At 41.1% G+C, this 26,330-nt stretch overlaps 1 protein-coding gene across 1 annotated transcript in view; it reads right to left on the bottom strand.

The window, feature by feature from the left end:
- Nucleotides 1-3,124: 3,124 nt before the first annotated feature.
- Gfpt2 (glutamine-fructose-6-phosphate transaminase 2) overlaps nt 3,125-26,330 on the bottom strand; it is a 48,891-nt gene continuing 25,685 nt past the window's right edge. The window contains exons 7-19 of the mRNA XM_027953342.2: nt 24,816-24,877; nt 21,018-21,097; nt 20,409-20,526; nt 17,730-17,893; nt 16,128-16,223; nt 15,923-16,020; nt 15,495-15,615; nt 12,927-13,084; nt 12,517-12,631; nt 10,701-10,828; nt 7,938-8,105; nt 5,846-6,007; nt 3,125-4,367 (exon numbers count right to left, since the gene is read on the bottom strand). Coding sequence (XP_027809143.2) covers nt 4,323-4,367; nt 5,846-6,007; nt 7,938-8,105; nt 10,701-10,828; nt 12,517-12,631; nt 12,927-13,084; nt 15,495-15,615; nt 15,923-16,020; nt 16,128-16,223; nt 17,730-17,893; nt 20,409-20,526; nt 21,018-21,097; nt 24,816-24,877 — 1,515 coding nt within the window. The 3' untranslated portion in view covers nt 3,125-4,322. The remainder of the gene's footprint in view (nt 4,368-5,845; nt 6,008-7,937; nt 8,106-10,700; nt 10,829-12,516; nt 12,632-12,926; nt 13,085-15,494; nt 15,616-15,922; nt 16,021-16,127; nt 16,224-17,729; nt 17,894-20,408; nt 20,527-21,017; nt 21,098-24,815; nt 24,878-26,330) is intronic.

Genomic DNA, 26,330 nt, shown 5'->3' with positions numbered 1-26,330 from the left:
GTCATAGCAACCTGAATGGACTAAATAATGTTCTGTTGTTATAACTAAATAACCACATACTGGGAATTTATAAGGAAAAGAGGTTTTATTTGGCTCACAGTTCTAAAGCCTGAAAGTTCAAGATTGGGCAGCTGTATCTGGTAAGGTCCTTGCTGGTATGGACTCTCTATAGTCCTGAGGCTATACAGGACATCATGTGCTGAGAGGGGCAGAGTGTCCTAGCTCAGGTCTTTCTTCCTGTCCTTATAAAACCACTATTTCATTAGATTATAGCCTCACCTTCATAGCCTCATTCAGCCTTAATTACCTCCTAAACACTCTATCACCAAATGCCATTGTTAGATTGAGTTTCTACCCTCTTAATAACTGACAATGGGAGTCAAATTTAAACATGAGTTTTGGTGGAGACATTCAAACTGTAGCACCTCAAGAATGATGTGCTCCACCAAAACAAAAGAAGGAAACTCAGAAGAAAGAAGAGAGAGGAAACAGGAACCAACTCATGAGATGAGAAAGAATCACTGGGAGGATGGGGAAAAGTGAAGCTGACATAAAACTCTGCACAGATGTGAAGGGCAATTGAACCATAATGCAGCAATGAGACCCAAGAGGCAGACTGTCACTGCTAAGAGCCTCATGTACACAGAGCCATCTTTTAACTTGAGGACAGAATGCCCAGGAGAGCTTGGTTCAGGTTTTCAACAGTATTTGGCTTATCTTGACCAGGTGCTGAAGAGGATCTCTCCCCTCCTGCTCTGCTGAGGATATGCATATTATTCACAAAAGTTTTCCACTTTGCACCAAGAGCTGGAAGTAGGCCATGGTGAGGTTAGAAACAGAGTACAGAGCAGCTCCTCCCTCTGACCATATTTCAGCTGCATGTCCCCACCTCACCCTGCCAAGTTCCCAGCTGTATTAGCCCTGTGTCTCTGAAGACCCTCTGATGATGTTACTCATGACTTCCCCAGAAGGAGCTTTGTCAACTGCCAGAGAAGTGGAAGTCAGACCACCACTTGGAAACTGATCAGCTCCCCTCCTGGAGCCTCCTTCCAGCGAGGGTAGTGTGTGTTTGTCCTCATTTTCAAAACTAGGCAGTACAGTTATCCAGAATATCCATAAGAGATTGTTTCCAGAACCCTCCCTCCCACAGATATCAAAATTCAAGGATTTCAAAGTCCTTTATGAAAATAGTATAGTATTTGCATATAAACTACAGATGTCTTTCCATATATTTTAAGTCATCTCTAGATTACTTATGATACCTGATACAGTGACTGCACATCACTTTATATGAATTCAGCATAGTATTTGGTATGCAACAAATTCAAGTTTTACATGTGGAACTTTCTGGGGATTTTTTTCCAAGTATTTTTGATCTGTGGTTGATTGTCAAGGATGTGGAACCTATGGATACAGAGGGTCAACTGTACATTGTATGAGGATAGATACACAGATGGAACCAGAAGGTACATCAAGAGAGCAATTAGCACAAAAGTCAGGATGGTCATTGCTTCTTGGGATAAAGATGAAATACTTTTTTATGTCTTAGGCCTTAATTGGATATAAATGTTGTGACTAGTTTATAAATGGACTCTTAATCTTTGTTTCTTTCTTTCTTTTTTTTTTTTTGTACTGGGCTTGAACCAAGGGGCACTTTATTACTGAGCTACATCTCTAGTCTTTATATTTTTTACTTTGAGACAGGGTCTTGTTAATTTGCCCAGGCTGGCCTTGAACTTGTGATCTTCCTGCCTCGGTCTCCCGAGTCTGTGGGATTATAGTCGTAAGACACTGTCTCTAGCAGTAAGTTCCTAATCTTAAGAGTTGTATTGACCATAGTTTGGTCAGGAAGAAGAAAACCAGTCTAGTTATTTTTTTCAGGAGTTACCACCTCATTAATTTGTGAGTACTGGAAGACAGGTTAAGGAAAACTACCAAGCTCTTGAGTTTTGGAGGAGATTCAGTAAACCTCTGTTTGTGGCCATCACTACCAGGAGCCCTGAGGTGGGTGAGTTTAGGGAAGTACCAGAGAGCCATATCAGAACCCCCTGTCTTCTGAAGCCACACTTCTATCTGCCTCTGCCAGAACAAATATGAATACAGATGCTTCTCAACTTATGTAGGGTTATGTCTGGAAACCCATCATAAGTTGAAAACATTATTAAATTGAAAATGCATTTAATACAGCTAACCTAATCTACCTATCACAGCTTTTAAAATCTACTTTAAACATGCTCAGAACGCAAACACACATTAGTCCAGAGTTGGACAAAATCATCTAACATAAAGCTTATTTTATAATAAAAATTGAATATGTCATGTAATTTTTTGAATATTGTACTGAAATGAAAAAAAAAGAATGGTCCCATGAATACTACATGGTTTCAGTGAATGCATATTGGTTTTGCATCATTGTAAAGTAAAAAAAAAAAAATCCTAAATTGAATCATCATCCGTTGGGGACCATCTGCTTGATTTCTGCTCTTCTACTATCTTCCAAACTTCCCATGAGTGCTTCTAACTGTTAACCTGAAAATGTAGAGAAAGCAGAGAGTATAGTACAGGATGGTAAAGTTGTTACAGAGCCTATAGGTCATCCAGACCAACGTTTTAATGAGATACAAGTGCTATACCCACCAATTAGCTGTCATGAAGATTTTATTAAGCTGTGTGTGAGAAGGACCCTAAATTCCAACCTGATAAACCTTCAGAACTCGATCTGGCTTTCTTTCTACCTGATTGTAATAAGATCTGTGACTATAATAAGCTTATTGGGGGGAAAATACCAATTTGAGAGTTTCACCCCTCCATGCTGCTTCTAGGTGCTGGATTATTAAGCAATATTATGTGACCCAACCCAACCCAGATTTATCAGACCCTTAGCCAAGAGTCCTCAGTCTGCATTTTCTTGTCTCATGTAAAACAGTCCTTACTTTTGTACTAGAAGCACACAGGTCATAGGTGAGTGGACGATGCTCACAGTTACTGATTGTATTAGTCTGTTTTGCATTACTATAACAAAATACCTGAGGCTGAAAAAGTCTATAAAGAGAAGAGATTTATTTAGTTCACAATTTTGGAGGTGCCAGATTGAGGGCAGCATCTGGTAATGGCCCTCTTGCTGGCACAGGCCTGAGGTGGTACAGGGGATAACAGGGAGAATGTGCATACTTATATTCTGTTCTCTGTCCCTTTTCTCATAAAGCCACTAGTAATTCAATCATGGAGCCTCTACTCCAATAATTTTACCTAATTTTAATCAGCTCCCAAAGACCCCTCCAAACATCATAGTTGGATTAAGTTTTCATCCTCCAAATACCTCCAAGTGAGGATTAAATGTCATATGTGAACTTTTGAGGGACACACTCAAACCGTATCTATACTGTTGAGCTCCTTAGGAGTCCTCAAATTCCAAAGCACACAAAAAGAATGAAGCTAATCAAATTCATACACACAAGACAAAAAAAAAAAAACTGTACTATCTTTATTGTCTTAAAATTGCATAGTACTTTGATTGTGCACGCTTTTAAATAGAGAGCAGGGCAGCCCACTCAAAACTATCCTCTTGCACAGGGCATTTCAAGCTGTTTTACTATGGGAGGGGAGCAGGGACCAAAATGCGCCTGGGCTTAAAAAGAACCATGATCTCATTAAATGGAAGTCAGAGAGTAGAAAGGGTTTGGGCCACAGACAGGAAGAAAATGTTGAAGGAAATTGATGTTTCGATTGGATTTATAGGAATTTATAGGAAGATGGCTAGAAAGGCTTCACTGATGTCAGGGGTCAGGAATCAGGAGCAGCCTAGAAAGGAAGGGAAAATAGAAAGGAGTCCAGAGGGTCAATGCTTTGTGCTCAAATCTGAGATGAATGCCACTCGCCAGGAATGAGTCCAGAAACAGCGCACTAGGTAGCTGAGATGCACGTCTGGGCGTTACCATGGCTATAGAAAGCCAAATACTAGAAAAATAACTTAAAAGCTATACAATCATCATTATAAATATTTTGTCTTTTAAAACTAACTAGTGTTGGTTTAAAAAAAAGGTTCACAGTTACTCTGAAGAGAGCTGTATCTCTATTGCACAGTAGTGGAAAAGTCTGCTCTGATCCCCTGTGTAAACAATGATCCCCTTCTCCTTGGCAACTTCAGGACACAGAGAAACAGTATTTGCTATAAGCAAAAGCACTTGGGTACAAGGCACATTGAAGCTGTCAGCTCTACTGGGAACACGCAGAATGCCCTCTTTCCCCACGTGGCATCCCTGTAGTTGGGATGGGTCTTGAAGCAGACCAAAGTTGGTGATGGTCTCCTTATGGTCTTGTTTTCATTCCACGGTGACAGACTTGGCCAGATTTCTTGGAAAGTCAACCTACAAGGAAAGAAAGAAACTTCTCAGGACCCCACAGATCTTATCAATACACTACATCTTAACAACTATTATCAGTGACAGGTGTTCCTGGTCACCTCCAACCATGAGCTACTCTGACGCCTGTATCTTAAAAGAAAATCCCTTACTCTAGAATCTTCATTAACTGTGTTAAATGTTTAGTTCATTCAATAAATATTTGTTGTGCACATGACACGTGTCATGCTATGTTAGTGCTATTAAAGGGATATGATTCATGCATTTAAAAACAGCTAGCTCAAAGTGTACTGTTAAAATTTCACTTTTCAGGACTGGGGATGTAGTTCAGTGGTAGCTTGCTTGTTTAGCATACACAAGGCCCTGGGTTCAATCCCCAGTCTCTCTCTCTCTCTCTCTCTCTCTCTCTCACACACACACACACACACACACACACACACACAATTTTAAAAATGCACTTTTCTGCTGTAGATACACACACATTTTAAAGACCTGTTATTTTAGGGAGGAGGCTGGGAAGGAAATATAATTGGGAATGGTTGATAAAGTGTGCTTCAACTTTATTTGCAACGTTTTATTTTGTTTATATGTTCAGACAAGAAACAAATAAGACAAAATGTTAGCAAATGTCAACCCTGAGTGATATGTACAGGTTCATGAGTTTGTTATATTGTTGTTTGTAATGTTATGTATTTTTAAAATTAATTTCTCAAAATAAAATAGTAATAAAACATCTATTTCTTTGCACAATGAAATATGTGCTCTTACTAGTGATATCATAAATTTTTTTTTCTGGAAAATAATTTGCTGACATGTGTTAGAAGACTCAAAATTTTGAATCATTTGCTAGACTAAGAACAAATCCTAAATGTGGGACAAAGATGATGTACAAAAACATTCACTGTTGTACTATATATGAAGATAAAAAATTGGAAACAGTTTATATAATAGAGAACTAAGTAATTGTTACAAAAATCATGTTATAAAATTGTGGTGGAATATTATGCAATGATTAAATATTGTAAGTGATATGTTTATAAAAATGTGACAAATGCTTGTAATATGATCAAAAAGTAAGAAGCAAAATTTTATTCTTGATATAATATTGAAAAGTATTTTTATAAAATTCACATGCATAGGAATGTCTGGAATAAAATATTAAATTTGCTAATTAATATTGCTTCTGGTAATGGGGTTATGGCTTAATGATAGTCTTTCTGTTTTTGCAGTTCTCAGCTTGTTTTCAGGGGATACAAGCTATCTTAAAAGGAAGTTAGCATAAAGGAATTATTTCTCTTATGACAACTCCAAATAAGTATTTAAAGAACTTTGAATTTTGGCATGACACATTGTATAATGTGCAATGCCACACTATAGTCTGCAGATATGTACAAATACATGTCAATTAAAAATAAGAAATATATTTTAAAAAAGGAACTCTGGAGTTATGTTCCTCCTTTGTCAAGTCCAATTTTTAGACTTACGTCATATCCTCGGAGAACAGCCAGGTGGAAGGAAAGAAGCTGAAGTGGAATAACGCTCAGGATTCCCTGGAGGCAGTCAACAGTGTGGGGCAGCTCTATGGTTTTATATGCAAACTTGGAACTTTCAGTGTCATCCTTGGAGCACAGTATAATTGGGCGACCCTAAAGCAGAGAAATAGGACCATAAAACAGACCGTCTCTGAAAGAGGCAATACTTCACACACAGCCAAGTTTTTAGGAATCAGTATTACTGCAGTGATAACACTAGTCTATTGTTTTTGCTGGAATTATGCACCCGTAAGGTGATGTGCACGATCTACTTAAGCAAAACAATGTGTGACTCTTCTTGGTGTGTTTCTTCCCTTTTCTTGATAAGGTGACTGCCACCCTGCTGTGTCCTTTAACGCCCCATTACTGAGTGGTTTTAGAGTGCCTTGCAAAGGGTCAGACAGCCCTACTCCTAACTTTAATGGGCTCATAATCTAGTGATGGAAAACAAAATCACAAACAAGCAAACTAAAAAACTAAAGATGAATTTTAGATAAATGCCACAAGGGCACTAAAACGGGGCAATGTGATTCAGAGACATTAATGAGGTTTTTGAAGGTCTCTCAAAAAAGGAGATATTCAGATTGAGAGCTTCCATGATAAAGGGGCAACTCTCTGATCTGTGGGGAGAGCATTCCAGATGGAGAATATGCACTGCAAAGGCTCAGAGGCAGGAATGAATCTGGCATGAGTGGGAAACAGAAAGAAGGCTGGAGTGGCTGGAATCCAGTGAGATAGGAGGAAGGGTCCAGATAATGCAGGCTTATGAGTCACCGTAGTTTGAAGGGAAGCTGCAAGAGGGTTTGCAGTAGGGAAATGATGTGATTGTTTGTCTCTCCGCACATCACTGTGCTGAGACAAATGTGGCAGCAGCTGGCTTGAGCAACCTATTGGATTTCATCTCCCTGTGACTTCATGAGCCCTCACAGAATGGATCTGTCCTCCTACCTCAGGAAAAACTACTGTATAATAAAGAATCTGCTGGGGTTGTGGCTCAGTGGTAGAGCATTTGCCTAGCACATGTGAGGCACTGGGTTTGATTCTCAGCAATGCATAGAAATAAATGAGTAAAATAAAGGTCTATCAACATCTAAAAAATATATTTAAAAAACAAAAAGAACCTGGCCTTTATCCCTGGTTCCTAGAAGGGAGATGAAAAACCCTTTCTGAGTTATAGAAATGTCATTATTCACAGTGGGCCTTGGACTGTACCTGAGTCCATCTAATGAGATGACTCATGATGGGCCCACAGATCGTTTCAGGATGAGAACTGACCATGCCAGAAAAACCAACATGTGATTAGAGGATTGGGACTTCAAGCCCAGAAGACAGAAGGGCAGGCTGGAGAGCAAGTTGAATCACATAGTCAATGATCAAATCCATCATGCCTGCTTAATAAAAACTCTTGAATTCCAGAAGGGCTCTCTGGTGGTAAATACTGATGTACCAGGAGGGTGACTCAACCTGAAGATACAGAACCTTCATGTTTGGAACCCTCACACTGTAGGTCTCTAATTTGTATCCTTTGTAATAAAATTTTAAAAGTATAAGGCTTTTCTAAATTCTATGAGTTGTTCTAGATAACTACTGAATCTGAGGGGACTGTGGGAACTCCAAAATTTGCAGCAAGTTGTAGATGGCCCATAAACCCCAAGTTTGGTGTCTGAAATGAGGGCAGTCTTGTGGAGGACCGTGCCCTTACTTTGTGCAATCTCACCTAACTCTGCCTAGTTAGCACCAGAATTGCCCTTCAGCAACCCTGGGGGAAAAGCTCCTATGTACTGTAAGCACTTCCTCTGGTCTCCAGGCCTAGGATCCAGGGTAGCTAGGGATAGTCTGACCTCACTGAATAGCTGTTGTATTAGAGAGCTGCAGGCTGGCTTTCAGTTCCTTTGTAAATATGTGCACCACACACAAGGGGGCCTAAAAGCGAGTATGTGGTCATGCTGAGGTATGGATGCTACTGCTGGTAGGCAGTGAGAGAGGTTGCCATGTATGGAAGAGAACAGAGGAGAGGTGGCCCAGCCCTGCGGAGAGACCTCACCTGGCGGGCTGTGACCTGTTGCAGGGCGTTCTGGCATTTGGCGAAGCAAGGATCCTTCATGATGACCATAATGACAGGCATCTGCTTATCAACCAGCGCCAGGGGCCCGTGCTTCAACTCCCCAGCCAGGATGCCTTCTGAGTGCATGTAAGTTATCTCTTTAATTTTCTGTGGAAACACAAGTTGGGATTAGTGTCACACTGGGTAGACAGGAAACTGGAGCATATCAACCAGAGGGGAAAAGGGGTACTGGGAAAGGGTTGACTTTGGAAGGTAAGAGCTGAGGGTTGCAAGGCAGATGGATACATGGACTGGTCAACAGCAGCGAGGGCAAGCCAGGACCAGGAGAGAGAGCTGGCTGCTGTTTAGGCATGCACAAAGCTCAGCTCACAGCCTATGTGTCCTTAGGCCAGCCTCCAGACTCCAGAGGTCCATCTTTCTTCAGCTCCATGCTCGGCCACCCACTTTTCACTAAAAGTCAGCCTCAGTCTAGCGTGTCTTCTTCCCCCTTCTTAGCCAGCCACATGGCCTCCCCACAGTCATCATTTATAATGACAGCGTTGTATTCTTCCTTAGATTTGCCCTTATTCAATTAGTTGATGCATCATTACCCAATTTTACACCCTTAACAACTTCCAAAGGGTTGCCTTAACTGACCTATTAAGTAAAATCATGTACCTTGGGCTCTTATTTGAATTTTTCCTATGTCCAGGTAGATATATTTCTATTCAGTTATCATTAAATCCATGTCACTGCACTGATGAGACAGCAAAGAAAACATCTCTCTACTTCCCTAGAGCTATTTATTTGGGTCAAGGAAACACTGCAAGGAGTGAGGCTCCTCCCTGGAAGTTGCAGACAGCTGGAGCATCAGCCTCCAAGTGACCACAGAGGAGCCATTGACTTGTGCCAGCAACAGCCTAAACATTTCTTTCTTTCCCCAAAGAGGAACTTGGAGACACTGTTGAATATGCATCTTTCACCAGCACACTTTGCCACTACAGCTGAGCCCTACCCCCAAGCCAGGCAGGAGGCTAAAAGTGCACCCCACCAGGCCTTGCTTCCACTGTGCCCCCTGAGAAGTGCTGTGTGCCAGCCCCTAGCTTCCTTTGGCAGGGGTCAGAATCTTATAATTGATCTGAATTTAAAGACTGGGAATTGAATATGATATTGTGAAATACATATTTGGTCTTTGTCCCCTTTACTTGACAAACAACTCCTAAAATCCTTGGAATCTTCAATGTGACAGATGTCTTTAAATGCTAATGATTACCTGATGGCTGGCCACTCCTAGGCAGCCTCAGGATGGGGACTGGTCACCAGAAAGACCAAGGCTGGATTGGAAGGTTGGAGCTTTCAGCCTCAATCTCTGGGGTGGGGATGGGGGTGCTGAAGGTCAAGTTGATCATCAAAGGCCAACAATTGGATCAATCATGCTTAAGTAATGAAGCCTCAATAAAAACACAAAAAGACAGTGTTGGGGGCTTCTAGATGGCTCAACACTTGGAGGTTGTTGGAGGGTGGAGTGCCCAGGGGTCATGAAACTCTGTGTTCCTTTGCCCTATGCATCTCTCTCTTCATCTGGTGTTCATCAATATCCTTGTAACATCCTTTATAATGAAACATTAAATGTAAGAAAAAATAAATAGAAGAATCTCCATGAGATGGATGTGGTAGAAATTGGAGCTCACTGAGATCAAGTTTGCGTTCCCATCTAAGACCACCGACAGTACTCTCTGAATGTTTCTTGTGAACCACTTGCAACCAGCATGGTACTGCCTCTCCACTGGGGGGTGATGGGAAGGGAACAGTTACTTCCTCCCATCAGAAAGGAGGGGAGCCCAGCTCAGTAATGGTGGTATCCTTGTCTTGGTTCCCAATGCTGCCTTACTTGAAATATTATATCCCATTGATATTGTTTGAACATTCTGATCCATAAATACCAAGTGAATAGTGGATAAAGGACAAGCACTAGACTCAGGCCCTGAATAGCTCTGTGCCCATATCTTGGTAGCCATCTGGTCCTGGCATCCTGCCTCTGCTCCATCAACTCTCCCTTATACATGGCATGGATCATAATTCACACAGGGGTAAAAATGCTAGTCACCAATTTTAAAAATGCAGGGTCTTTGGAGCTCATTCTTGCAGAATCTCAAGTTTCTCTTGGAAGATTGAGGGATAACAAGGAACTCTGCAAAGACCCCATGCTGGAATTCTGGTTTGTTAAAATCTTCCCAGGCAGGCTCTTTGTGGTAGGAGAGAAAAAGCAGAGGCCACATAGACCTGAGTTCCATTTAGTTCCTCTATGTAATTTTTTTTTTTTTTTTAGCAAAATACTTAATCTTTGGGAGGCTTAGTTTCCTCCTGGGTATCATGTGGACAGTGACTGCCAATCTCTCAGAAGCTGTTCATAAGATGTGAATGAGCTTTTCAAGATAGAGCCTGGTTTGGATCAGACACTGGGAGGGGCTCCCCCAATAGTACTTTGTCCCTTTCTCACCTGTAGATTGGGACAGGCATCTTTCTTGTTCATCTCTGTGTCCCTAGAACTAGGACGACTTGGTTGAGAGCTTGTGCTCAGTGCAAACTCAAGGGGAAACCAGTGGGGCTTCAAGACCTTCTCTCCCCAAGCTCCTTTCCTGCTCTCCCTCCAATTGATTGCTTGGGACTCCAAAGGCTATCTCATATTGCCCTAAGGGGATTCACAGTAGTCTGTTGGATATAGGGACTTGGCAGCGGGTGGGGATGGAGGTGGGGACTCACCAAAGCTCCTTCCAGGCAAGTGGCATAGTTATAGCCCCGACCCATCACCAGGAGTGACCTCTGTGTGTACAGCTCCAGGGCCAGGTCATGAATCTTCTCATCCAGAGACAGCACTTCCTTGATCAGTTCTTAAGCCATGCATACACAGGATAGAGGGAGACAGTCATTTCAACTTCAAAATAATATTCATAAGGAAATGTATGGGGAATAACACAGGGCTTTGGAACTCCAATCACCCAGGATATTTTGCTTTCTTATATTAGTTTAGAAGGATTTTAAACTCAGATTATGAGAAATAACTTGATGATCAGCCAGAAATTTGTTGAGATGATAATTTATATCTCAGTGAACACTTTTTTGAGTACCTGTAAGGTAGGTAGGGAATTATAATTTCCTGCTCATTTTATAGTACAGCAACTGAAGCTCATATATATGAAATCACCAGTTGGCAAGACACAGAACACTCCAAATTAATGTCCCTCTTTCCCACTGTGTGCTGTGATTCAAGGAAAAGCCAACATAAATTAGACAAGAGGTGCTCAATCTGGGGGGTCCTAAGAATCCTTTACACTTTTTAAAACTATTTTGAGTCCTTAAGAGGCTTAGTTTTTGTGGGTTATAGCTCTTACCAGATTCAAAAATAGCACAGAAATTTAAAAATATCTATTAGTTCATTGAAAATAACAATAAATCCATTATGCTGCTGTATTTTGCAGGAAAAAAATACAATAAGAGAGGCATTATTTTAAATTATTGCATATCTTTTTTAATGTCTGATTTTTAAATAAAAGACTGTTGACTCAGAGCTGCTTCTACATTCAATTTGTGACTTTATTTTGGTTGAAATACAGGAATATAATCTGGCCTTACAGAGATTCATAATTGGAAAAGGGAGGAATAAATAACTTTTTCAAATAATTATGAATGTTCTTCTTTGACAGATATTACATTACCCTCTGAAAAGTGGTTGTTTCTTAAAATGGAAGTTGCAAATGCAGATTTGAAATCATATAAATAAAGTTTCTACTTAGTTACATTAAAATTAATTGGGTTATCAAGCACTTTAAACCCAGGGGCGCTTACCCAATGAACCACATCCCTAGTTCTTTTTTTGTATTTTATTTAGAGATAGGCTCTTATTGAGTTGCTTAGGGCCTTGCTAAGTTGCTGAGGCTGTCTTTGATCCTCCTGGCTGAGTCTCCTGAGCTTCTGGGATTATAGGCATAGGCCACCATGCCCTTGTTATCAAAAAACTTTAAATGGCTCTTTTAATCTCTGCACAATTTCATAGCATCATGCATTGGCTACAAAGCTAAGTAAGTCTCCTTAAAATGGAAACTTTTTTTTTTTATATAAAATATGTTTTAGAAAATCAACTTGTTAAAATCACCATTGTCTCAATGGAAAAGTCTTTAAAAGCTGGGGAATGGTCAAGCTCATGGAGGCAGATATGTTTTCCAAAATTCTAAACTCTGATTGCAAGTTTGAAGTTTATTAGGGGCAACAAGCACTGTTGTATTTTTTTTTTCTTGAAGTGTCAGGCTAATTATGTTCATTTTTAAATAAATGTCTGCCCAGTGCTCAAAGCAGCTTATTACTCAGTGGATGAAGCAGCCCAGGGAAGAGGAGGGAGTGGAATGAGGTCAGAGGTAAAGAGGGCTCTGTGTGCAGGGTTCCAGGGCCTGGTGAGAAGTGGCCCACTGGGGACTGCTGGAAGGATTTAGCAGTGGGTAGAAAGTTCTAGGAGGAGGGCATGATTAACAGCACCATTTAAAGAAGAGAGTCAAGGAAGGCAAAGTAGAGTACTAGAACATACCAGGTAAAGATCTCAGGCCACGGATGATCTCTTGCCTCCTGCTTTGTAGTGAGATTCGGTCTTCGGACATCATCAAACCAAACATCACCAGAGAAATGAACTGGCTGGTGTAAGCCTACAAAGAAGGAAGTGGCAAAGACTTTCAAACAATTGTCAAAAAGATGTTTGAAGAGCTAAAGGACCACATAGACAAAGACAAGAAAATGGGGTATAAATAAATAAAACGAGACTGTCAATAAAGAGAAGGAAATCACCAAAGGGGTTGGGGTGGGGAGAAGAGAGGCATGCCAACTGAGCAGAGGCAATTGCACAAACCACATCCCAGTGTCCCAGCAAGGGAAGGAGGACAGTTGACTGGAAACCCCTCTAGGCCTCAGTCCATCCACCTGGCCCAGGATCTCCCCGCTTACCTTGGTGCTGGCCACACCAATCTCTGGCCCTGCGTTGATGTGGACACCGCAGTCAGTCTCACGGGAGATGGAACTGCCCACAGTGTTGGTGACACCCACGGTTAGGGCTCGGCGGTCCTTACAGTAGCGCAGAGCCAGGAGTGTGTCTGCAGTCTCGCCTGCCACAGAGGGGCCCTTTCAGTGTGTGTCTGCAAGTGTGGGCTCTCTGCCAGCCTAAACCCTTCCCCCTTCCTCCCCCGCCCTTTCTATTCATTTACCCACCACTCTTACTTGGAAATCGGTACCCAACATTCAGGCAGCCAGTGTTTAGGAAAGAAAACACATGCTCAACATTTTTTTCCTGTTTATTCTTAGATACAAGACTTAGTTACTATTTATGTGGCAAGTGCTTTCTCATCCACTGTTTCTTTGAATTCTCTTGACAACCCAGTGGGGGCTGCCATCCCAATTTTTCCATGAGGATGAAGGGCTCAGAGGCAGGATGAAATCAATGCCTAACAAGGCCACGCAGCTATAGGTGACAGGAGGGTCCGGCTCCCAATGCCCTTTCTAAGGACTCTAAGTTGCCTTAGTCAGAAAGTTCTCAGGCTTAACAGATTCAACATTTAAAAAGCAAGAATGCCCCAATACATTGTTTCTCAAATAGACCTTGTTTGAAAGGAAACACTTCTTGTAGCCTTACAATGTGGACTTAAATGAACATGGGAGGTTGAGGCAGGAGGATCGAAAGTTCTAGGTCAGCCTCACCAGTTTAGCAAGACCCTATCTCAAAATAAAAAATAAATAAATTTAATTAAATAAGAAGGACTGGGGATATAGCTTAGTGGTAAAGCACCCCTGGGTTTAATTCCCAGTACAAAATAAAAAATAATTAAATATAAACCAGACCATCTCATTAAAACCATTCAAGTTCACATGAGGCTGAAGTTGTTATGTCTACTTGCCACTGCTCTTGGCTGAGCTTATCTCAGCTTTTCTGAAGAGCAGGTTGGCATTACCATGTGCTGTCATGGTCAGCTCTACTCTCCTTTTTTCTCTTTAGACTTCCAGATATAGGGCACTAGAACATGGCTTTTCCTCAGCACTAATGGTGGGGTGAGTGGGGAAGGAAGCACTATTTTCATCAGTCTCACTAGTTATGATAGTTTTGGGTTTTTTTTTTTTTTTTTTCATTAATGAGCTAGACACTGACTGATTTGTAGGGCTTAGGAACTGATACTGCAATATTTCACATGAAATCCACCTCCATTCTTTTATTAATGGCTCCCACTAATTCATGAAATATTTTATTCTCTGATGAGATGGTCAACTCAAAGGCGACGGTGGTAGCCCCTGGGTATCAAGCTGGTCAGACAGAAGGTGAGTGTGTTTGTGTTGGTTTTACTTAATGGAAACAGTATTTAAAATTTTAAATGAAAGCAGTATTAAAAGTCCCTATAGATATTAGAACATTAGCATCAGTTTTTCAGTTGTGATAATGACATTGTGATTGTTTTTTCTTTTATCATTTTAATCAAACATTCTGAAGTATTTATGGGAGGAACTGACATTAAGTCTGGAACTGACTCCAAACTAATCCAAAGGAGGGTAGAGGTTAACGTGGGTTTGGGTGACCCTAGATTGTGGATCACTGTCAAGGTTAGATGGTGCATTATATGAATTTCTCTTTTATAAAAACTTGGAATTCTTCATAACTAAAACATTTCAAAAGTCCTCCTAAAGCTCAAGGGGACTCCAAACATTCGGTCAAGTATCACCTCCCTGACCCACTGCCCCACCCAGGTAGAACAAATTGTTCTTTCCTAGTGCTCAGGCAGAGTTTATTCAGTAGGGGACTGCTCTTTGCACTAAACCAGAGCAGTGTCTCTCCATGCCTCCCCCTGCTGATCAGTGTGGGTACTGCACACAGCTGGAAGTCCAGGCTTGGGTATAGAGCCCACACCATGAGGTGATTTAACCCAACAGAATTTTCAAAGAGGTATTCTTTCTTCACTACAGTAAACCCAGCAAATATTTATGAGCACCATGATGAGTTGTCCTTGAAGAGCTGGACTTGGAATGGCAGAAGTGGGAAGAATCCATAGGGCATGGGAAAAAACAGTGTATCTAGATTCTAAACCCAATTGCAGCTCTGTCACACCCTGGCTGCATGGCATTACACATCACTTGCCTTCCCCATACAATGGCTACAGTAACTTATGCCTTTAAGGGTTAAGTTTTTTCTCTTCCTCTCTTTCTTCCTTTCTTTTTAAAACTGGGACTTTTACCCAGGGGTGCTTAACCCCAGCCCTTTCTATTTTGAGACAGGGTCTCCCTAAGTTGCTGAGGCTGGCTTTGAGCTTATGATCCTCCTGCCTCAGCCTCCCGAGTTCCTGGTATTATAGGCATGTGCCACTGATACCACTGTCTTTAAGGGTTAAATGACCCAGGTGCATGAGAGATTGTGTGGCACGTTGTAGGTGCACAGAGGATTAACTGAAGGTAGGAAGGTGGCATATGGTATGGTGCAGAGAAGAGATCCTAGAGGTGAATTAATATAAAGTTGGTCATGATGCCTGCATCCCTTACCTGATTGACTTATGAAAAAGCAAACATCATCCCTGAACACAGGTGTATTCCTGTCCAGAAAATCACTAGCAAGTTCAACCATCACCGGGAGCTCAGTCAGTTCCTCCAAAACTTGCCGTGTCTGAAGCCAATAAGAATGAAGACTAAAGTCAGTCATGGGCACCACAGGGACATATGGCAGCTAGGCTTCTAGGACAGTTTATGACACAGTGCCTCACTGTCCACATGGTGAGAGGATTTCAATCACCCACAGGCCACCTTGCAGAAGAAAGGGCATGGTGCCAATTCTTTTGGTGGGCTGATGGGAATGAGTGCAAGCATTTTGCCAAATTCGAAAAGCCAATGTATGATAAAATTTCATACCAGTGTCTCAACCTCGGCTACTGTCAATCTCCCACATTATCAAGGGTTCAGAGTATTGCACTTACAGCCACAGCTGCATGATAGCTGGTTCCACAGCCAATTACAATGAGCCTTCGACACCGTCGAATCTCCTTCAAATGGTCTTTCAAGCCACCGAGCAGCACTGCAGGACCAAATGGCAGGGTGTAAACATTGACTTTACAAAGAGACTGCATTCACTAGTACAGAGCACAGACAGAGGCTCCCTGCTCAGTACTGGGATTACCGTACCTGTGTTGGTCTCAAAATTCACACGACCTCTCATGGTATTGAAAACTGATTCTGGCTGTTCGAAGATCTCCTTCTGCATAAATGCACTGAAATTACCTAGTTAAATAAACATCAATGAGGTGGGTCAGTGTTAATCTGGTTGTATTTCTATGGCTTAACTTTTAACCAGGAAGAAAAGTCATTAAGCAATAATGATAGTGACAACTGTAAAGCCCAATGCAGATTCCAAAGGTCATCCTCATGTATTATCCTGCCTGGTGCTCATGGTGAAAAGTCAGAAGGAAGTGAGGCAGGTGTGATGACTATCTCCAGCTTACATATTAGATCCTGCAACTTAAGGTTAGGGGGCATTTGCTGAAAGCATGTAAGGAACAAACAGCAGGGCTTGTTCTCTGGGACCATATTCCCCTTAGCAAGGCCAGAAGAAGGTAAAATGCTTTATTTCCAAAAAGCCACCCATAGGGAACTACATATTAAGCAATTCCAAAGAAATAGACAATTTTATTTTCGTTTTCCTTTTTGTGGTGCTGGGGACCAAACCCAGAGCCTTGGGCATGCTAGGCAAGCACTGTACCATTGAGCTGGATCTCCATCCCCAGCAATTTTCCTCTTAGCTAATAACCCCTAGCTTCTGTAATAAAGAAAAACCTTTTCTAGCCACACTTGCATTTCTGGGGCTCTGATTTGAATGGGTCTGGATGATTATTAAAGAGACCATCTGGGTACAGGGAGGTTAAGCCCCTATGGAGCTACATTGGATGCTTTAGAGGTATCCAGAGACTTGGTAGCAATGTTCTCTCTGTCTGCTGCATATGGCATATTACACAGAATGCAAATAAGCAAGTGAAGAGGTGGGTCTCGTAGGTGAGGGAACTAGAGAGGGATCATGGCAGATAAAAGATAAAAGAAGAATACTCAGAGGGGTGACAGTTGAGGGGAACTAAAAAAAAAAAACAAAAGGAATTAGTCCTATGATTAGAAAAGTAAATGCAAGAACCCCCAAGTGGCAAGCAGTTGGCCTGCCTGAGTAACAGTGAGACAGCGGGGACAGGGTAGGTAGGGCATAGAAGGCAAAGGATTGAGTGTGGTAGAGCTGGGTTTTGGTGGTGGTGGTGAGGCTTATAGGCTGCAAAAGGATGTTTGGATTTTGAGAATAGAAGGGCTCTAAGTGGCAGGATGACAGGGTCTGATTTATGTTCTTAAAGCTTTATTTAGGCTGCTCTGTGGAGTAGAAATTGAGGGGGACAAAAGTAGATGCAGGGAGGCAGGCTCTAGTTATAAAGAATTGGTCCATAGCTCCCATTACTGTGAACCTCCTGCTCAGAGAAAAAAATGATGACTGGGTGTAGGAATGTATGGGGGAGTCAGATGATGGCACAAACAGATTCTAGATATAGATAGAACTCCCTATTTGTAGATTCCAGGCCAGGCTTTCCACAGTTTCTCAGCTATGCAAGCCACAGGCCTCCTGCCCTGGTAGCTACTGTGGACAAAGAGGGCTATGACTCCCCGCCCAGGGCAGGGCAGACCATGTTAGGCACTTCCCTCACAGGGCATCTGCTCCCTGAAGCTGTTGCACATGGACTGTCAGAGGATACCTGCCTTTCATGATTTGCTGTAATTCCATCTGCAGGGTCTGGATGGCTCGAGATGGGTCATCGCTAGCTGAGCGCTTGACTCGATGAATGGAGAGTTTCCCATCAGCCACTGCGGCAATGTCATCATCCTCGAGGAAGATGACCCGGTTGGTATGTTCTATGATGGCACTAGTGTGAGGGAAACAGAGGCATAAAAATTAGCACCCTGCTCTTAACAATCACAAAGCAGCAGTCACTCACTATTTCCTAAATGTGGGGTCCATATCAGTGGTGTTTTAGGAGTGACAGTGACACCATTGCTAGGCACTTCAATATGCAGGTGAATCTTCTCCATCTTCTCCACACTCTCTCCCCTCCTCCCAGAATTATTTTGAAGCTCGTGAAGCCCTCCCTAAGCTTGATCTGACTTAACCTAACCTAATCTAACTCTAACCCTAATCCATTATAGAGTATAGAAACATTTTATCATTTCTTCTGTAAACACTTTAGCTTATATCTCTAAAAGATAATAACTATTTTAACTTACTACAATACCAACATCATATCTAAAATTATTAGTTATTCCTTCATATCATCAAATATCAACTTTGTTCAAATCTCCCCATTAATCTCTTGGATATCCTGTTATACTTGGCTTCTTCAAATCAGGATCCAAACTATATCAACATTGGAGAACACTCAGGAAACAACATACTATTCTGAATTGGAAAGGGAAAGAAGGAAGCATTTGTTGCTTTTTAAAACAATATGACTTTAAAATAACCCTGTAGTTTATAAAAAACATGTTTCTCTTTATAGAAGTATTATACCTAGCAAAGAAGGAATGATAGAATAATCAGTTTGTGAACTCCTAATTATTAGCTAATTATTAATATAGTTCTAATCAAGGACCGCCCATGAGTGTTGCAACCAAGAGGTGAAAAGCCAAGAAGTCTTACAATGGATGGACAAAGCTGTCAATGCTTGAATCCCTGACTGATCCTAGCACAAAAGGAGAAACAATGAGGCATTTTTATGCTTTTATTTATATGCTTCCTGATGGAAAGACACACCACCACCTTGGTTTTTCTTGCCAAAAATCATACCTGAATAAGGTCAAACTTCTAGAAGCTTGTAAACCGTAATTTTCAGGAAATATGGTAGACAAAGGAACATGTTAAACAATGCCATGGGGGATGCATTCAACAAAACCTGATAGTAGGAAATTCATCTGATAAATGACCCAGTTTCTTAATACACATACATGTGTACATATGCAGAGCAAGATAAAAGAGGGGGAATCTATAAGCAACCTAAAAGATGTACCTACCCATAAAATGTGGGATCACTGTTTTATAATAAGTTAATCTGTTTGAAAAGTGATATGATTTTTCCCTTGACACTAGAGAGCTTCTTTTAGAAATAAGTTTAAAGGGCTGGGGTTGTAGCTCAGTGATAGAGGGCTTGCCTAGCCCATGTGAGACACTGGGTTTGATCCTTAGCACCACATAAAAATAAATAAATAAAATAAAGGTATTGTGTCTATCTACAACTAAAAAACATTTTTAAAAATAAGTTTAAGTTAGAAAAGTGGGTAAATGAAAAAGAAACATGGGTAATCAATAGCACAAATGGTACATAGATATGGTTAAAAACCATGAAGGTGGTATTTGAAGGACCACTAGAGGGAAACCCCTCATTCTCCAAGGGCCACATATACAAATGTACCTGCAAAAACTGAACACTTAGCCGGGCACATTGGTGCTCACTTGTAATCCTAGCAGCCCAAGTAGCTGAGGCAGGAGGATCACAAGCAACTTAGCAACTTAGGGAGCAACTTAGGGAGACCCTGTCTCTTTATAAAAAATATAAAATGGGCTGGGGATATGGCTCAGTGGTTGAGCACCCCTGGGTTCAATCCCCAGTATCAAACAACAACAACAAAACCCCAAACACTAAAAATTTCTGATGAAAAGAGGAAAACTATCAAATTCTATGGCTCTAAGAGTAATGCATCTGAAAAAAAAAAGAAGGATGAAAAGCCATTACACTGCACAAAAGTAACCATATGCACCACTGTATAAAAAGTGGAAAACAGAGTTTCAAGAGAATAAGTATAAAGGGCCTGATTGGACAAACCTACTAAATTGTGGCTCTGGCTTTTAAGAATGGTCAGACCTTAGGCAAAGGTGGGGTTGGGATCTGGAGACACTTGGCCCAGCTGAAGAAAGCAGGCTTGGAATATTCACAAACAACGGGGGCTGAGGGAACACAGTCTAGCAAGTTCAGATCTGCTAGTTTTCCCAGAAAAGCTAGAAATCCAAGTTTTCAAGCTTTGTTTTTCAAAGTTTCAGAAACTAGTTCAGTTATTCCATGCAGGCTGCAAATAATGATCAGTGATTCCACAGTTTGGCCACTAGTGCTAACCAAGACAGTCCCCCAATTGCTCACTGTATGCTCACTATATAAGGATTCCAGGCCACAGGGGCTGAGATCTGCCCTGACCTACGCCCTTGCTGAGAAAACAGATAAAATGGGGGAAAGTAAGAAATGATAGAGCTCGGGTATAGCTGGCGGTAAAGGGCTTGCCTAGCTCAGGGTTTGATGCCCAGCACCTCAAAAAAAAAAAAAAAAAAAGTTGTGTTTAGACAGTCAGTCCTTGGTTATGTAATTCCATGAAAGAAAGGTAGAAAGGTTTAGTTACCTTGCATCAGAAGCAAAAAAGAATTCCACTGCTTTATCACCCACAGCATGAAGGCAGGTGGAGCTGTCCAGTCTCTTCATCCTTGTTTTACAGATATTCTTCACATTCTCAATATTGCCTAGTAAATAAAGGAATGGATTGCAAATCCCAGGAGACCATGTCATTTGCATAACAGTCGGCAAGGAGCCCATTTCCCCTTTGAATATGTGTGGGAGAAATTTGCAATTTTTAGCTTTGACTGCATCAGCTAAATCCTTTAAAAGCTCCCCAAATAGCACAGTACCATTTCAAGAGCATTTAAAGGGCTATAGTGGGAGAGTAAGGCAAACAAAAACAAAGAAACACTCAAATCAAATGGTTGCCATTATACCAAGCTGCATGCTGTTCTCTCTACTTCTGCATATGTTTGAAAATATCCACAATGAAAAGCTTTTATAAAGATGGAGCTAAATCTCTGTGGCATGAAAATCCTTTAGATCTAGAGCAGTCCCAGTTAGAGCAAGGCCTGTTTTTTTTTTCCGGAAGAGAGCTGACCCCCGTAGAATAGATGCTGAGTCCCAAGACACTGTTAAGTAGCTACATGGTTCAAGTCTTCTTCAGGAAACTTACATGTCCTATATAAGATGGGGATCTGTTCTGTGGAGAGTTTGTATTTGCTCCGCACTCCAATGAGCAGTGGGCTGCCTCTCCTGGAGGGAGAAGAAAGCATCAAGTTACCTATCACCCTGGACACCCCAGGCTAGGTGTCTTCTTTACATCTGAAGTAGGATTCCCAAATCTAGCCCTTTCTCTGGAGCAGAAATTGTGTACAGGTCCCTTAGAATGGATGCCTTGACCACAGGAACATGTTCTCATGATTTGGAGCAGGGATGAGCAGGTTAGCAAGTGGGTCCCAGCTTACTAACACAGCATCACCTACTTGCCCAATAGCTTGGTAACACATCCTACCCCCATCCTCACAGAACCTGGACTCCTCCAATTCACTGCATCTCCACATGTGCTAAGCCTGGGTGGGTTAGGTCATATCAGAGTGAACACTTGTGGCATGCAGGAGCACTTTGGTCCTCTAAGCAGGTTTCATTTGCTGCAAACGCTTAGAGTAGGAACCCTGGGTGACCATGATCTCCCTGTTTGTTTCTCCCTTTCTCCAAGCTCAATTGTTCTCTGGCTTTCATGGACACCCAAGGAGTGACTTTTGTGTATAGAGTTGGCTTCTATGGATTCAACCAACTGCAGATTGAAAATATTCAGAAAAAAACAAACAAACCTGCCTTTGTATTGAACCCATACAGACTTTTTTTGGTCATTATTTCCCAAACAAAACAGCATCACCACTATTTATAGAGTATTTACATTATGCTCAATGTTATAAGTAAACTAGAGATGATTTAAAGTATATGGGAGGATGTGGGTAGATTCTACACAAATACTATGTCATTTCATAGAAGGAACTTGAGTTTCTGAGAATTTTGTTATCTGTAGGGGGATTGGTTCTAGAGACCCAGTAGATACCAATGGAAGATTTTACTTTACTTTGTGGGCTATTAAGGCAATTTTCAGGGTGGTTTTGGCTCTGTCTGAGTGATACCTCCTAGATGAAGTTTAGAATCATCAACTTATAAAAAGTGTACTTCATTATAAAGGAGGACAGTGATTTTCACAAGGTAGAATCTTGGGGTAATTCCTATAGGTGACCAGGATGAAGGTCCCCTAACTCAGGTCTCCTTTCCCAGGGACCCTGTCTCAGCCACCAGTACCTGGCTCTCTGAATATCTCAGAAAGGAATTTTCAGTGAAGCACTTTATAATATTTCTTTCTGGATCAGAACTTGTATTGGGGAATGCATTTAAGGTATTCCATGATTTTAATGGCATCTTGCCTTCAAAACCTAATTCTTTGCCCATTCTTATAAATTGCAGCATGCAAATCAAATATACATTGGATATACAGAGAAATAAGCAGAACACATTTGTAACTCACACATTCTAGACCTTTAATTCTGTCAGAACCCAGGCAGATAAAATTCCAATTTAGTGATCCCCCTTTTCCATGGGGGGTACATTCTAAGACCTCCAAGAGAATACCTGAGACCGTGGATAGTTTTGAATCTTATATATACAATATTTTCCCTATACATACATACTTATGATAGTTTAATTTGTAAGTTAGGCACAGTAAGAGACTAAAAACAACTAATAATAAAATAGAACAATTATAACAATTTAAAATTTATTTGATTTATATCTGGAATTTTCTACTGGATATTTTGGACACTGGGTGTTTACAGGTAACTCAAACTTTAGAAAACAAAACCTCAGGTAAGGGGGAATGACTATAGTTACTAAGGGATGTGTGCCTTTCTTCCCCTACATGTTAACTAATACATTAAGAAGAAGAAAACAATGTTTTAGTAAGCCCATTTGAGAGCTATCTCAAACATATTAATTCAATAATGTTATAAAATTTTATCTCAACCAATTCTTGCTAATGTATATCAATGATCTACTTGTTCATTAGCCTGAATCCAGTCCACATATGTCATCTGATCTGTTAACCTGATCTAATATTACTATTTCTTCAGCAATAATAGATCTTATTTTCTGGTAGTATTGATCTGTTTGGACCTCTCTTCTGACTTCTCAAGGTGGAGCACAGAGTTCACAGCTTGGAAAAAAGATACTGTGAGCACCTTGAATACTTCAGACAATCTTTTACTATGTCTAAAGCAAATCAGAGCCAAAGTTCTGGGTCCAGTGGGGACCTAGCTTAGATTGTCTTTCTAATATTGCCAGTGAGAAAATATGTGGTTATCTAATTTTCTTGGCAAATGGCTCCCCAAAATCTTATTGTTGTAGATTGAACTCTATGATTTCTCAAGACTTCAAGACATAGAATTCTCCCAGGATATTCCAAAAATTGTCCTGGAGGTTACAGAGCCATCAGTCATAGGCAATTTAGAAAAATAAAGCTTTATTGTTTCCTCACACTGCCTTCTTCTACATTTATTTGAGATAGTAATATCAGATATTATCGAATTTTAAATAGAGGCTTCTAAATTTAATAAGAAGCAACTGGTATTTTATGATTCTATGATTTGAAGGAATTGTATTCCAAATGGTAAACAAGTCCTGGTCCTAGAAAAAAATAAAATGATGATAAATTCTTATCATTTTATGCCTGGATACTAGGACAGTCTTTGAATGACAGCCTCACCCTCTCTGCCATGGTCTCTCAGGGACACAAGTACACTCTCAACGACTCCCCCATGACATCAGAACAAAGTCCACAGCCTGTATGACATTGAGGCCCTTTAGAGTCAAGTCCTCTGTCTACAGCTTAATTCTCCACCAAAATGTAAGGGTTGAGTCTGTGTTACCTTGCTCCCTGCTGTTCCATGTGTGGCCCACAGCAGGTGTCAGTAAGCACACATTGAGACTGGAAGTCTCAGTGACCCCCTCTACCCTACCAGTATCCTGGCCAAAATGGGATACTCAAGTGCTACACTGTCTCTGGGCCTCTTGTCTTTTTCCATGCTGGTGCCTCTCCTGGGGAAGGGGGAAGATGCTCCTGCTGCCTGCCTTCCTCAGGATGACACCTGTTCACCTCAGGTCCCTGGTGCACAGGTACTTCTAATCCTAATAACAGAGCATCACTACCTTCTGCTTTTCTTTGTCTTTCTGCACAACTGTCTAATCCTTAAGGGCAGAGACCAGGTTGAAAGTCACCAAGTCCCCACAAACCAGCACATTGTAAGTGCTCAATAAGTATAGCTGAATGGTTGGATGGATGATCAATCTATCTGAATATATATATATATATAAAAATATACATCATCTGTTTCTTTGAATCCAAGCAGCACTGGGAACTATGGGGAATGGTGACTATAATAGAGGTTCATGTGTACATGTGGGCTGAACCAGGCCCTCTGGGCTGATTCCTGAGATGCCCTTCCATGAAGGTGATGAGGCATGAACTCTGGACCTACAAGGACTTTTCAGTACTGGATACAAATCAATGTTTACTGTGATTCCTAGTTTCATGTTCATAATTTTGCAAGCTTTTATTTACATGGGGTCCCCCAAATGTATAGACCTCAAGTACCATAAAACCAGGTTCTGTCCCCTCCATACAGTTTTATTTTTATTTGAATTTGTTGTCAACTTCTAAAAATCCGGAAATTCCACCTAACAATCCAAATATCTGATTTCCCTTTCTAAAACCTTTGGAGCCCCGGTGCCACATGCCACAGAGACAGTGGGATGCAGTCTCTGGAGCTAAGACACAGTTAGCTGTCCATTAAGCCCTTCCAGTTTTCCAGAGGCCCTATCCCTCCATTATACCTCAAGATAAGTAATTTTATCTAATTTATTTATTTGTTATTGGAAATGTCAACGTGTTTTGCCTCACCTTGTAGCAACAGCTTCTCCTGGGTAGTGGATACTCTTGAAAACCAAAGCAAAAGCACCTTCCTGAAAACACATCAAAAAAGGATGAAGGGCAAATCACTCTTGCTAGTCAAGCTATTGCAGCCCATTGCCCCAGGCAAGTCCTCCCTTGGTCCCTCTTAGTATGTAGTCCTGGGGTCATTTGGAAGCTAAATGCAGAGACAGCTTGTACAGGATAAGGTCATGAGAAAAAGTCAAAAGGAGAGTACTAGGCTGAAGTACCAAAGACTGGAACTTGTGAATTTCATGTGAGCAACATAAACCACACCTTCCTGCCAAGGCCCATAAAGAACCCCCATCAGGGCTGCCTCTTTGGGATAAGCTGAGGGAACTGGTGTAGTTAGAACCACAGGAAATAAGAACCGGGGCCAGGGTGCCCTGCACTGAGCCTCAGGATGGGATCCATTCAGGGAGAAGCTGTGATATTAAAGAGGCTATTCCAGGACTGCATTTAGAGCCTGGTTCAATTTTAAAAATTTTTTTGTTTATTTTTTTACACATTACTATAGAATTTATTGTACATATTTATACAATCATTATTTGCATTATAGTTCCCATATCTTATAGTTTTTTATTAATTCAAATTTTAGTTCTATCTCTTAATTGGGCAAGAACTTCAGCCACTGTGCCTCTCATTTTTCCCGATCTGAAACCAAGAAAAAAATAGTCCTATCTTTTATACCTTTGTGAATATAAACTAATGCATTGTAAGTGCTTAGAACAGTGCCTGGGCTCTATAGAATCCAAGAGAAGACTGATGGTATTATTTCTAGGCTATGACTGTCATTTGCCCTCTGTGCTTCAATGTAATGAGTTTGTGCAAAGTCAGAACTAGAATCTAGCTCTTCTAACTCATTATTCTGTAAAGCTCTTTCTTAAATTTCTGATGCAAAATTCTCTCCTGCATTCTGACCCTCCTGTGGCAGTTTAACATGACCCTGGTAGACCTCAGTTATGTATAACCAGCTATAAATCCAAATTTCCACGTGAAATCCCCCAAATTTTGGAACCCTGGGCAGACCCAAGGCCCTGTGCAGCCAGCATGCTCTGTATAGTTTTCTGACTCAAACATCCAACCAGGGGACCCAAGGTCCATGTCCCCAGGCCTCAAAGGTCTTTAAAACTGCCCAAAATGAAGGGGTTTCAGGCAGACCCAAAGTGGCCTCACATTTTTCCTGCTACTTTTGTCAACAATAAAGTACTAAACAGAAATCCACTTTTTTTATTAAACCAAAAAGAGCCTTTTGTTACTTCAGGAAAGAAAAGCTACAGGTTTAATAGTGCCATTATGGGGAATGCATTTCTAAAATTTAAAATTACAAATAGAAAAGAAGGAATACTGTGCTGCAATAACAAATTGGTTGCTGTACATCCTCCATTTCTGTGGATTTTGCATTTGCAGATCCAACTAACTGCTAAAAAATGGTATTTTGTCATCACGTGTATTACTATATACTTAGGCCTATAATGGTTGCAT

The sequence above is a fragment of the Marmota flaviventris genome, chromosome 5, assembly GCF_047511675.1.
Source record: "Marmota flaviventris isolate mMarFla1 chromosome 5, mMarFla1.hap1, whole genome shotgun sequence".
Taxonomy (NCBI): domain Eukaryota; kingdom Metazoa; phylum Chordata; class Mammalia; order Rodentia; family Sciuridae; genus Marmota; species Marmota flaviventris.
Note: the sequence above shows the minus strand (reverse complement) of the source record. Positions and strands in the feature narration are given on the sequence as shown.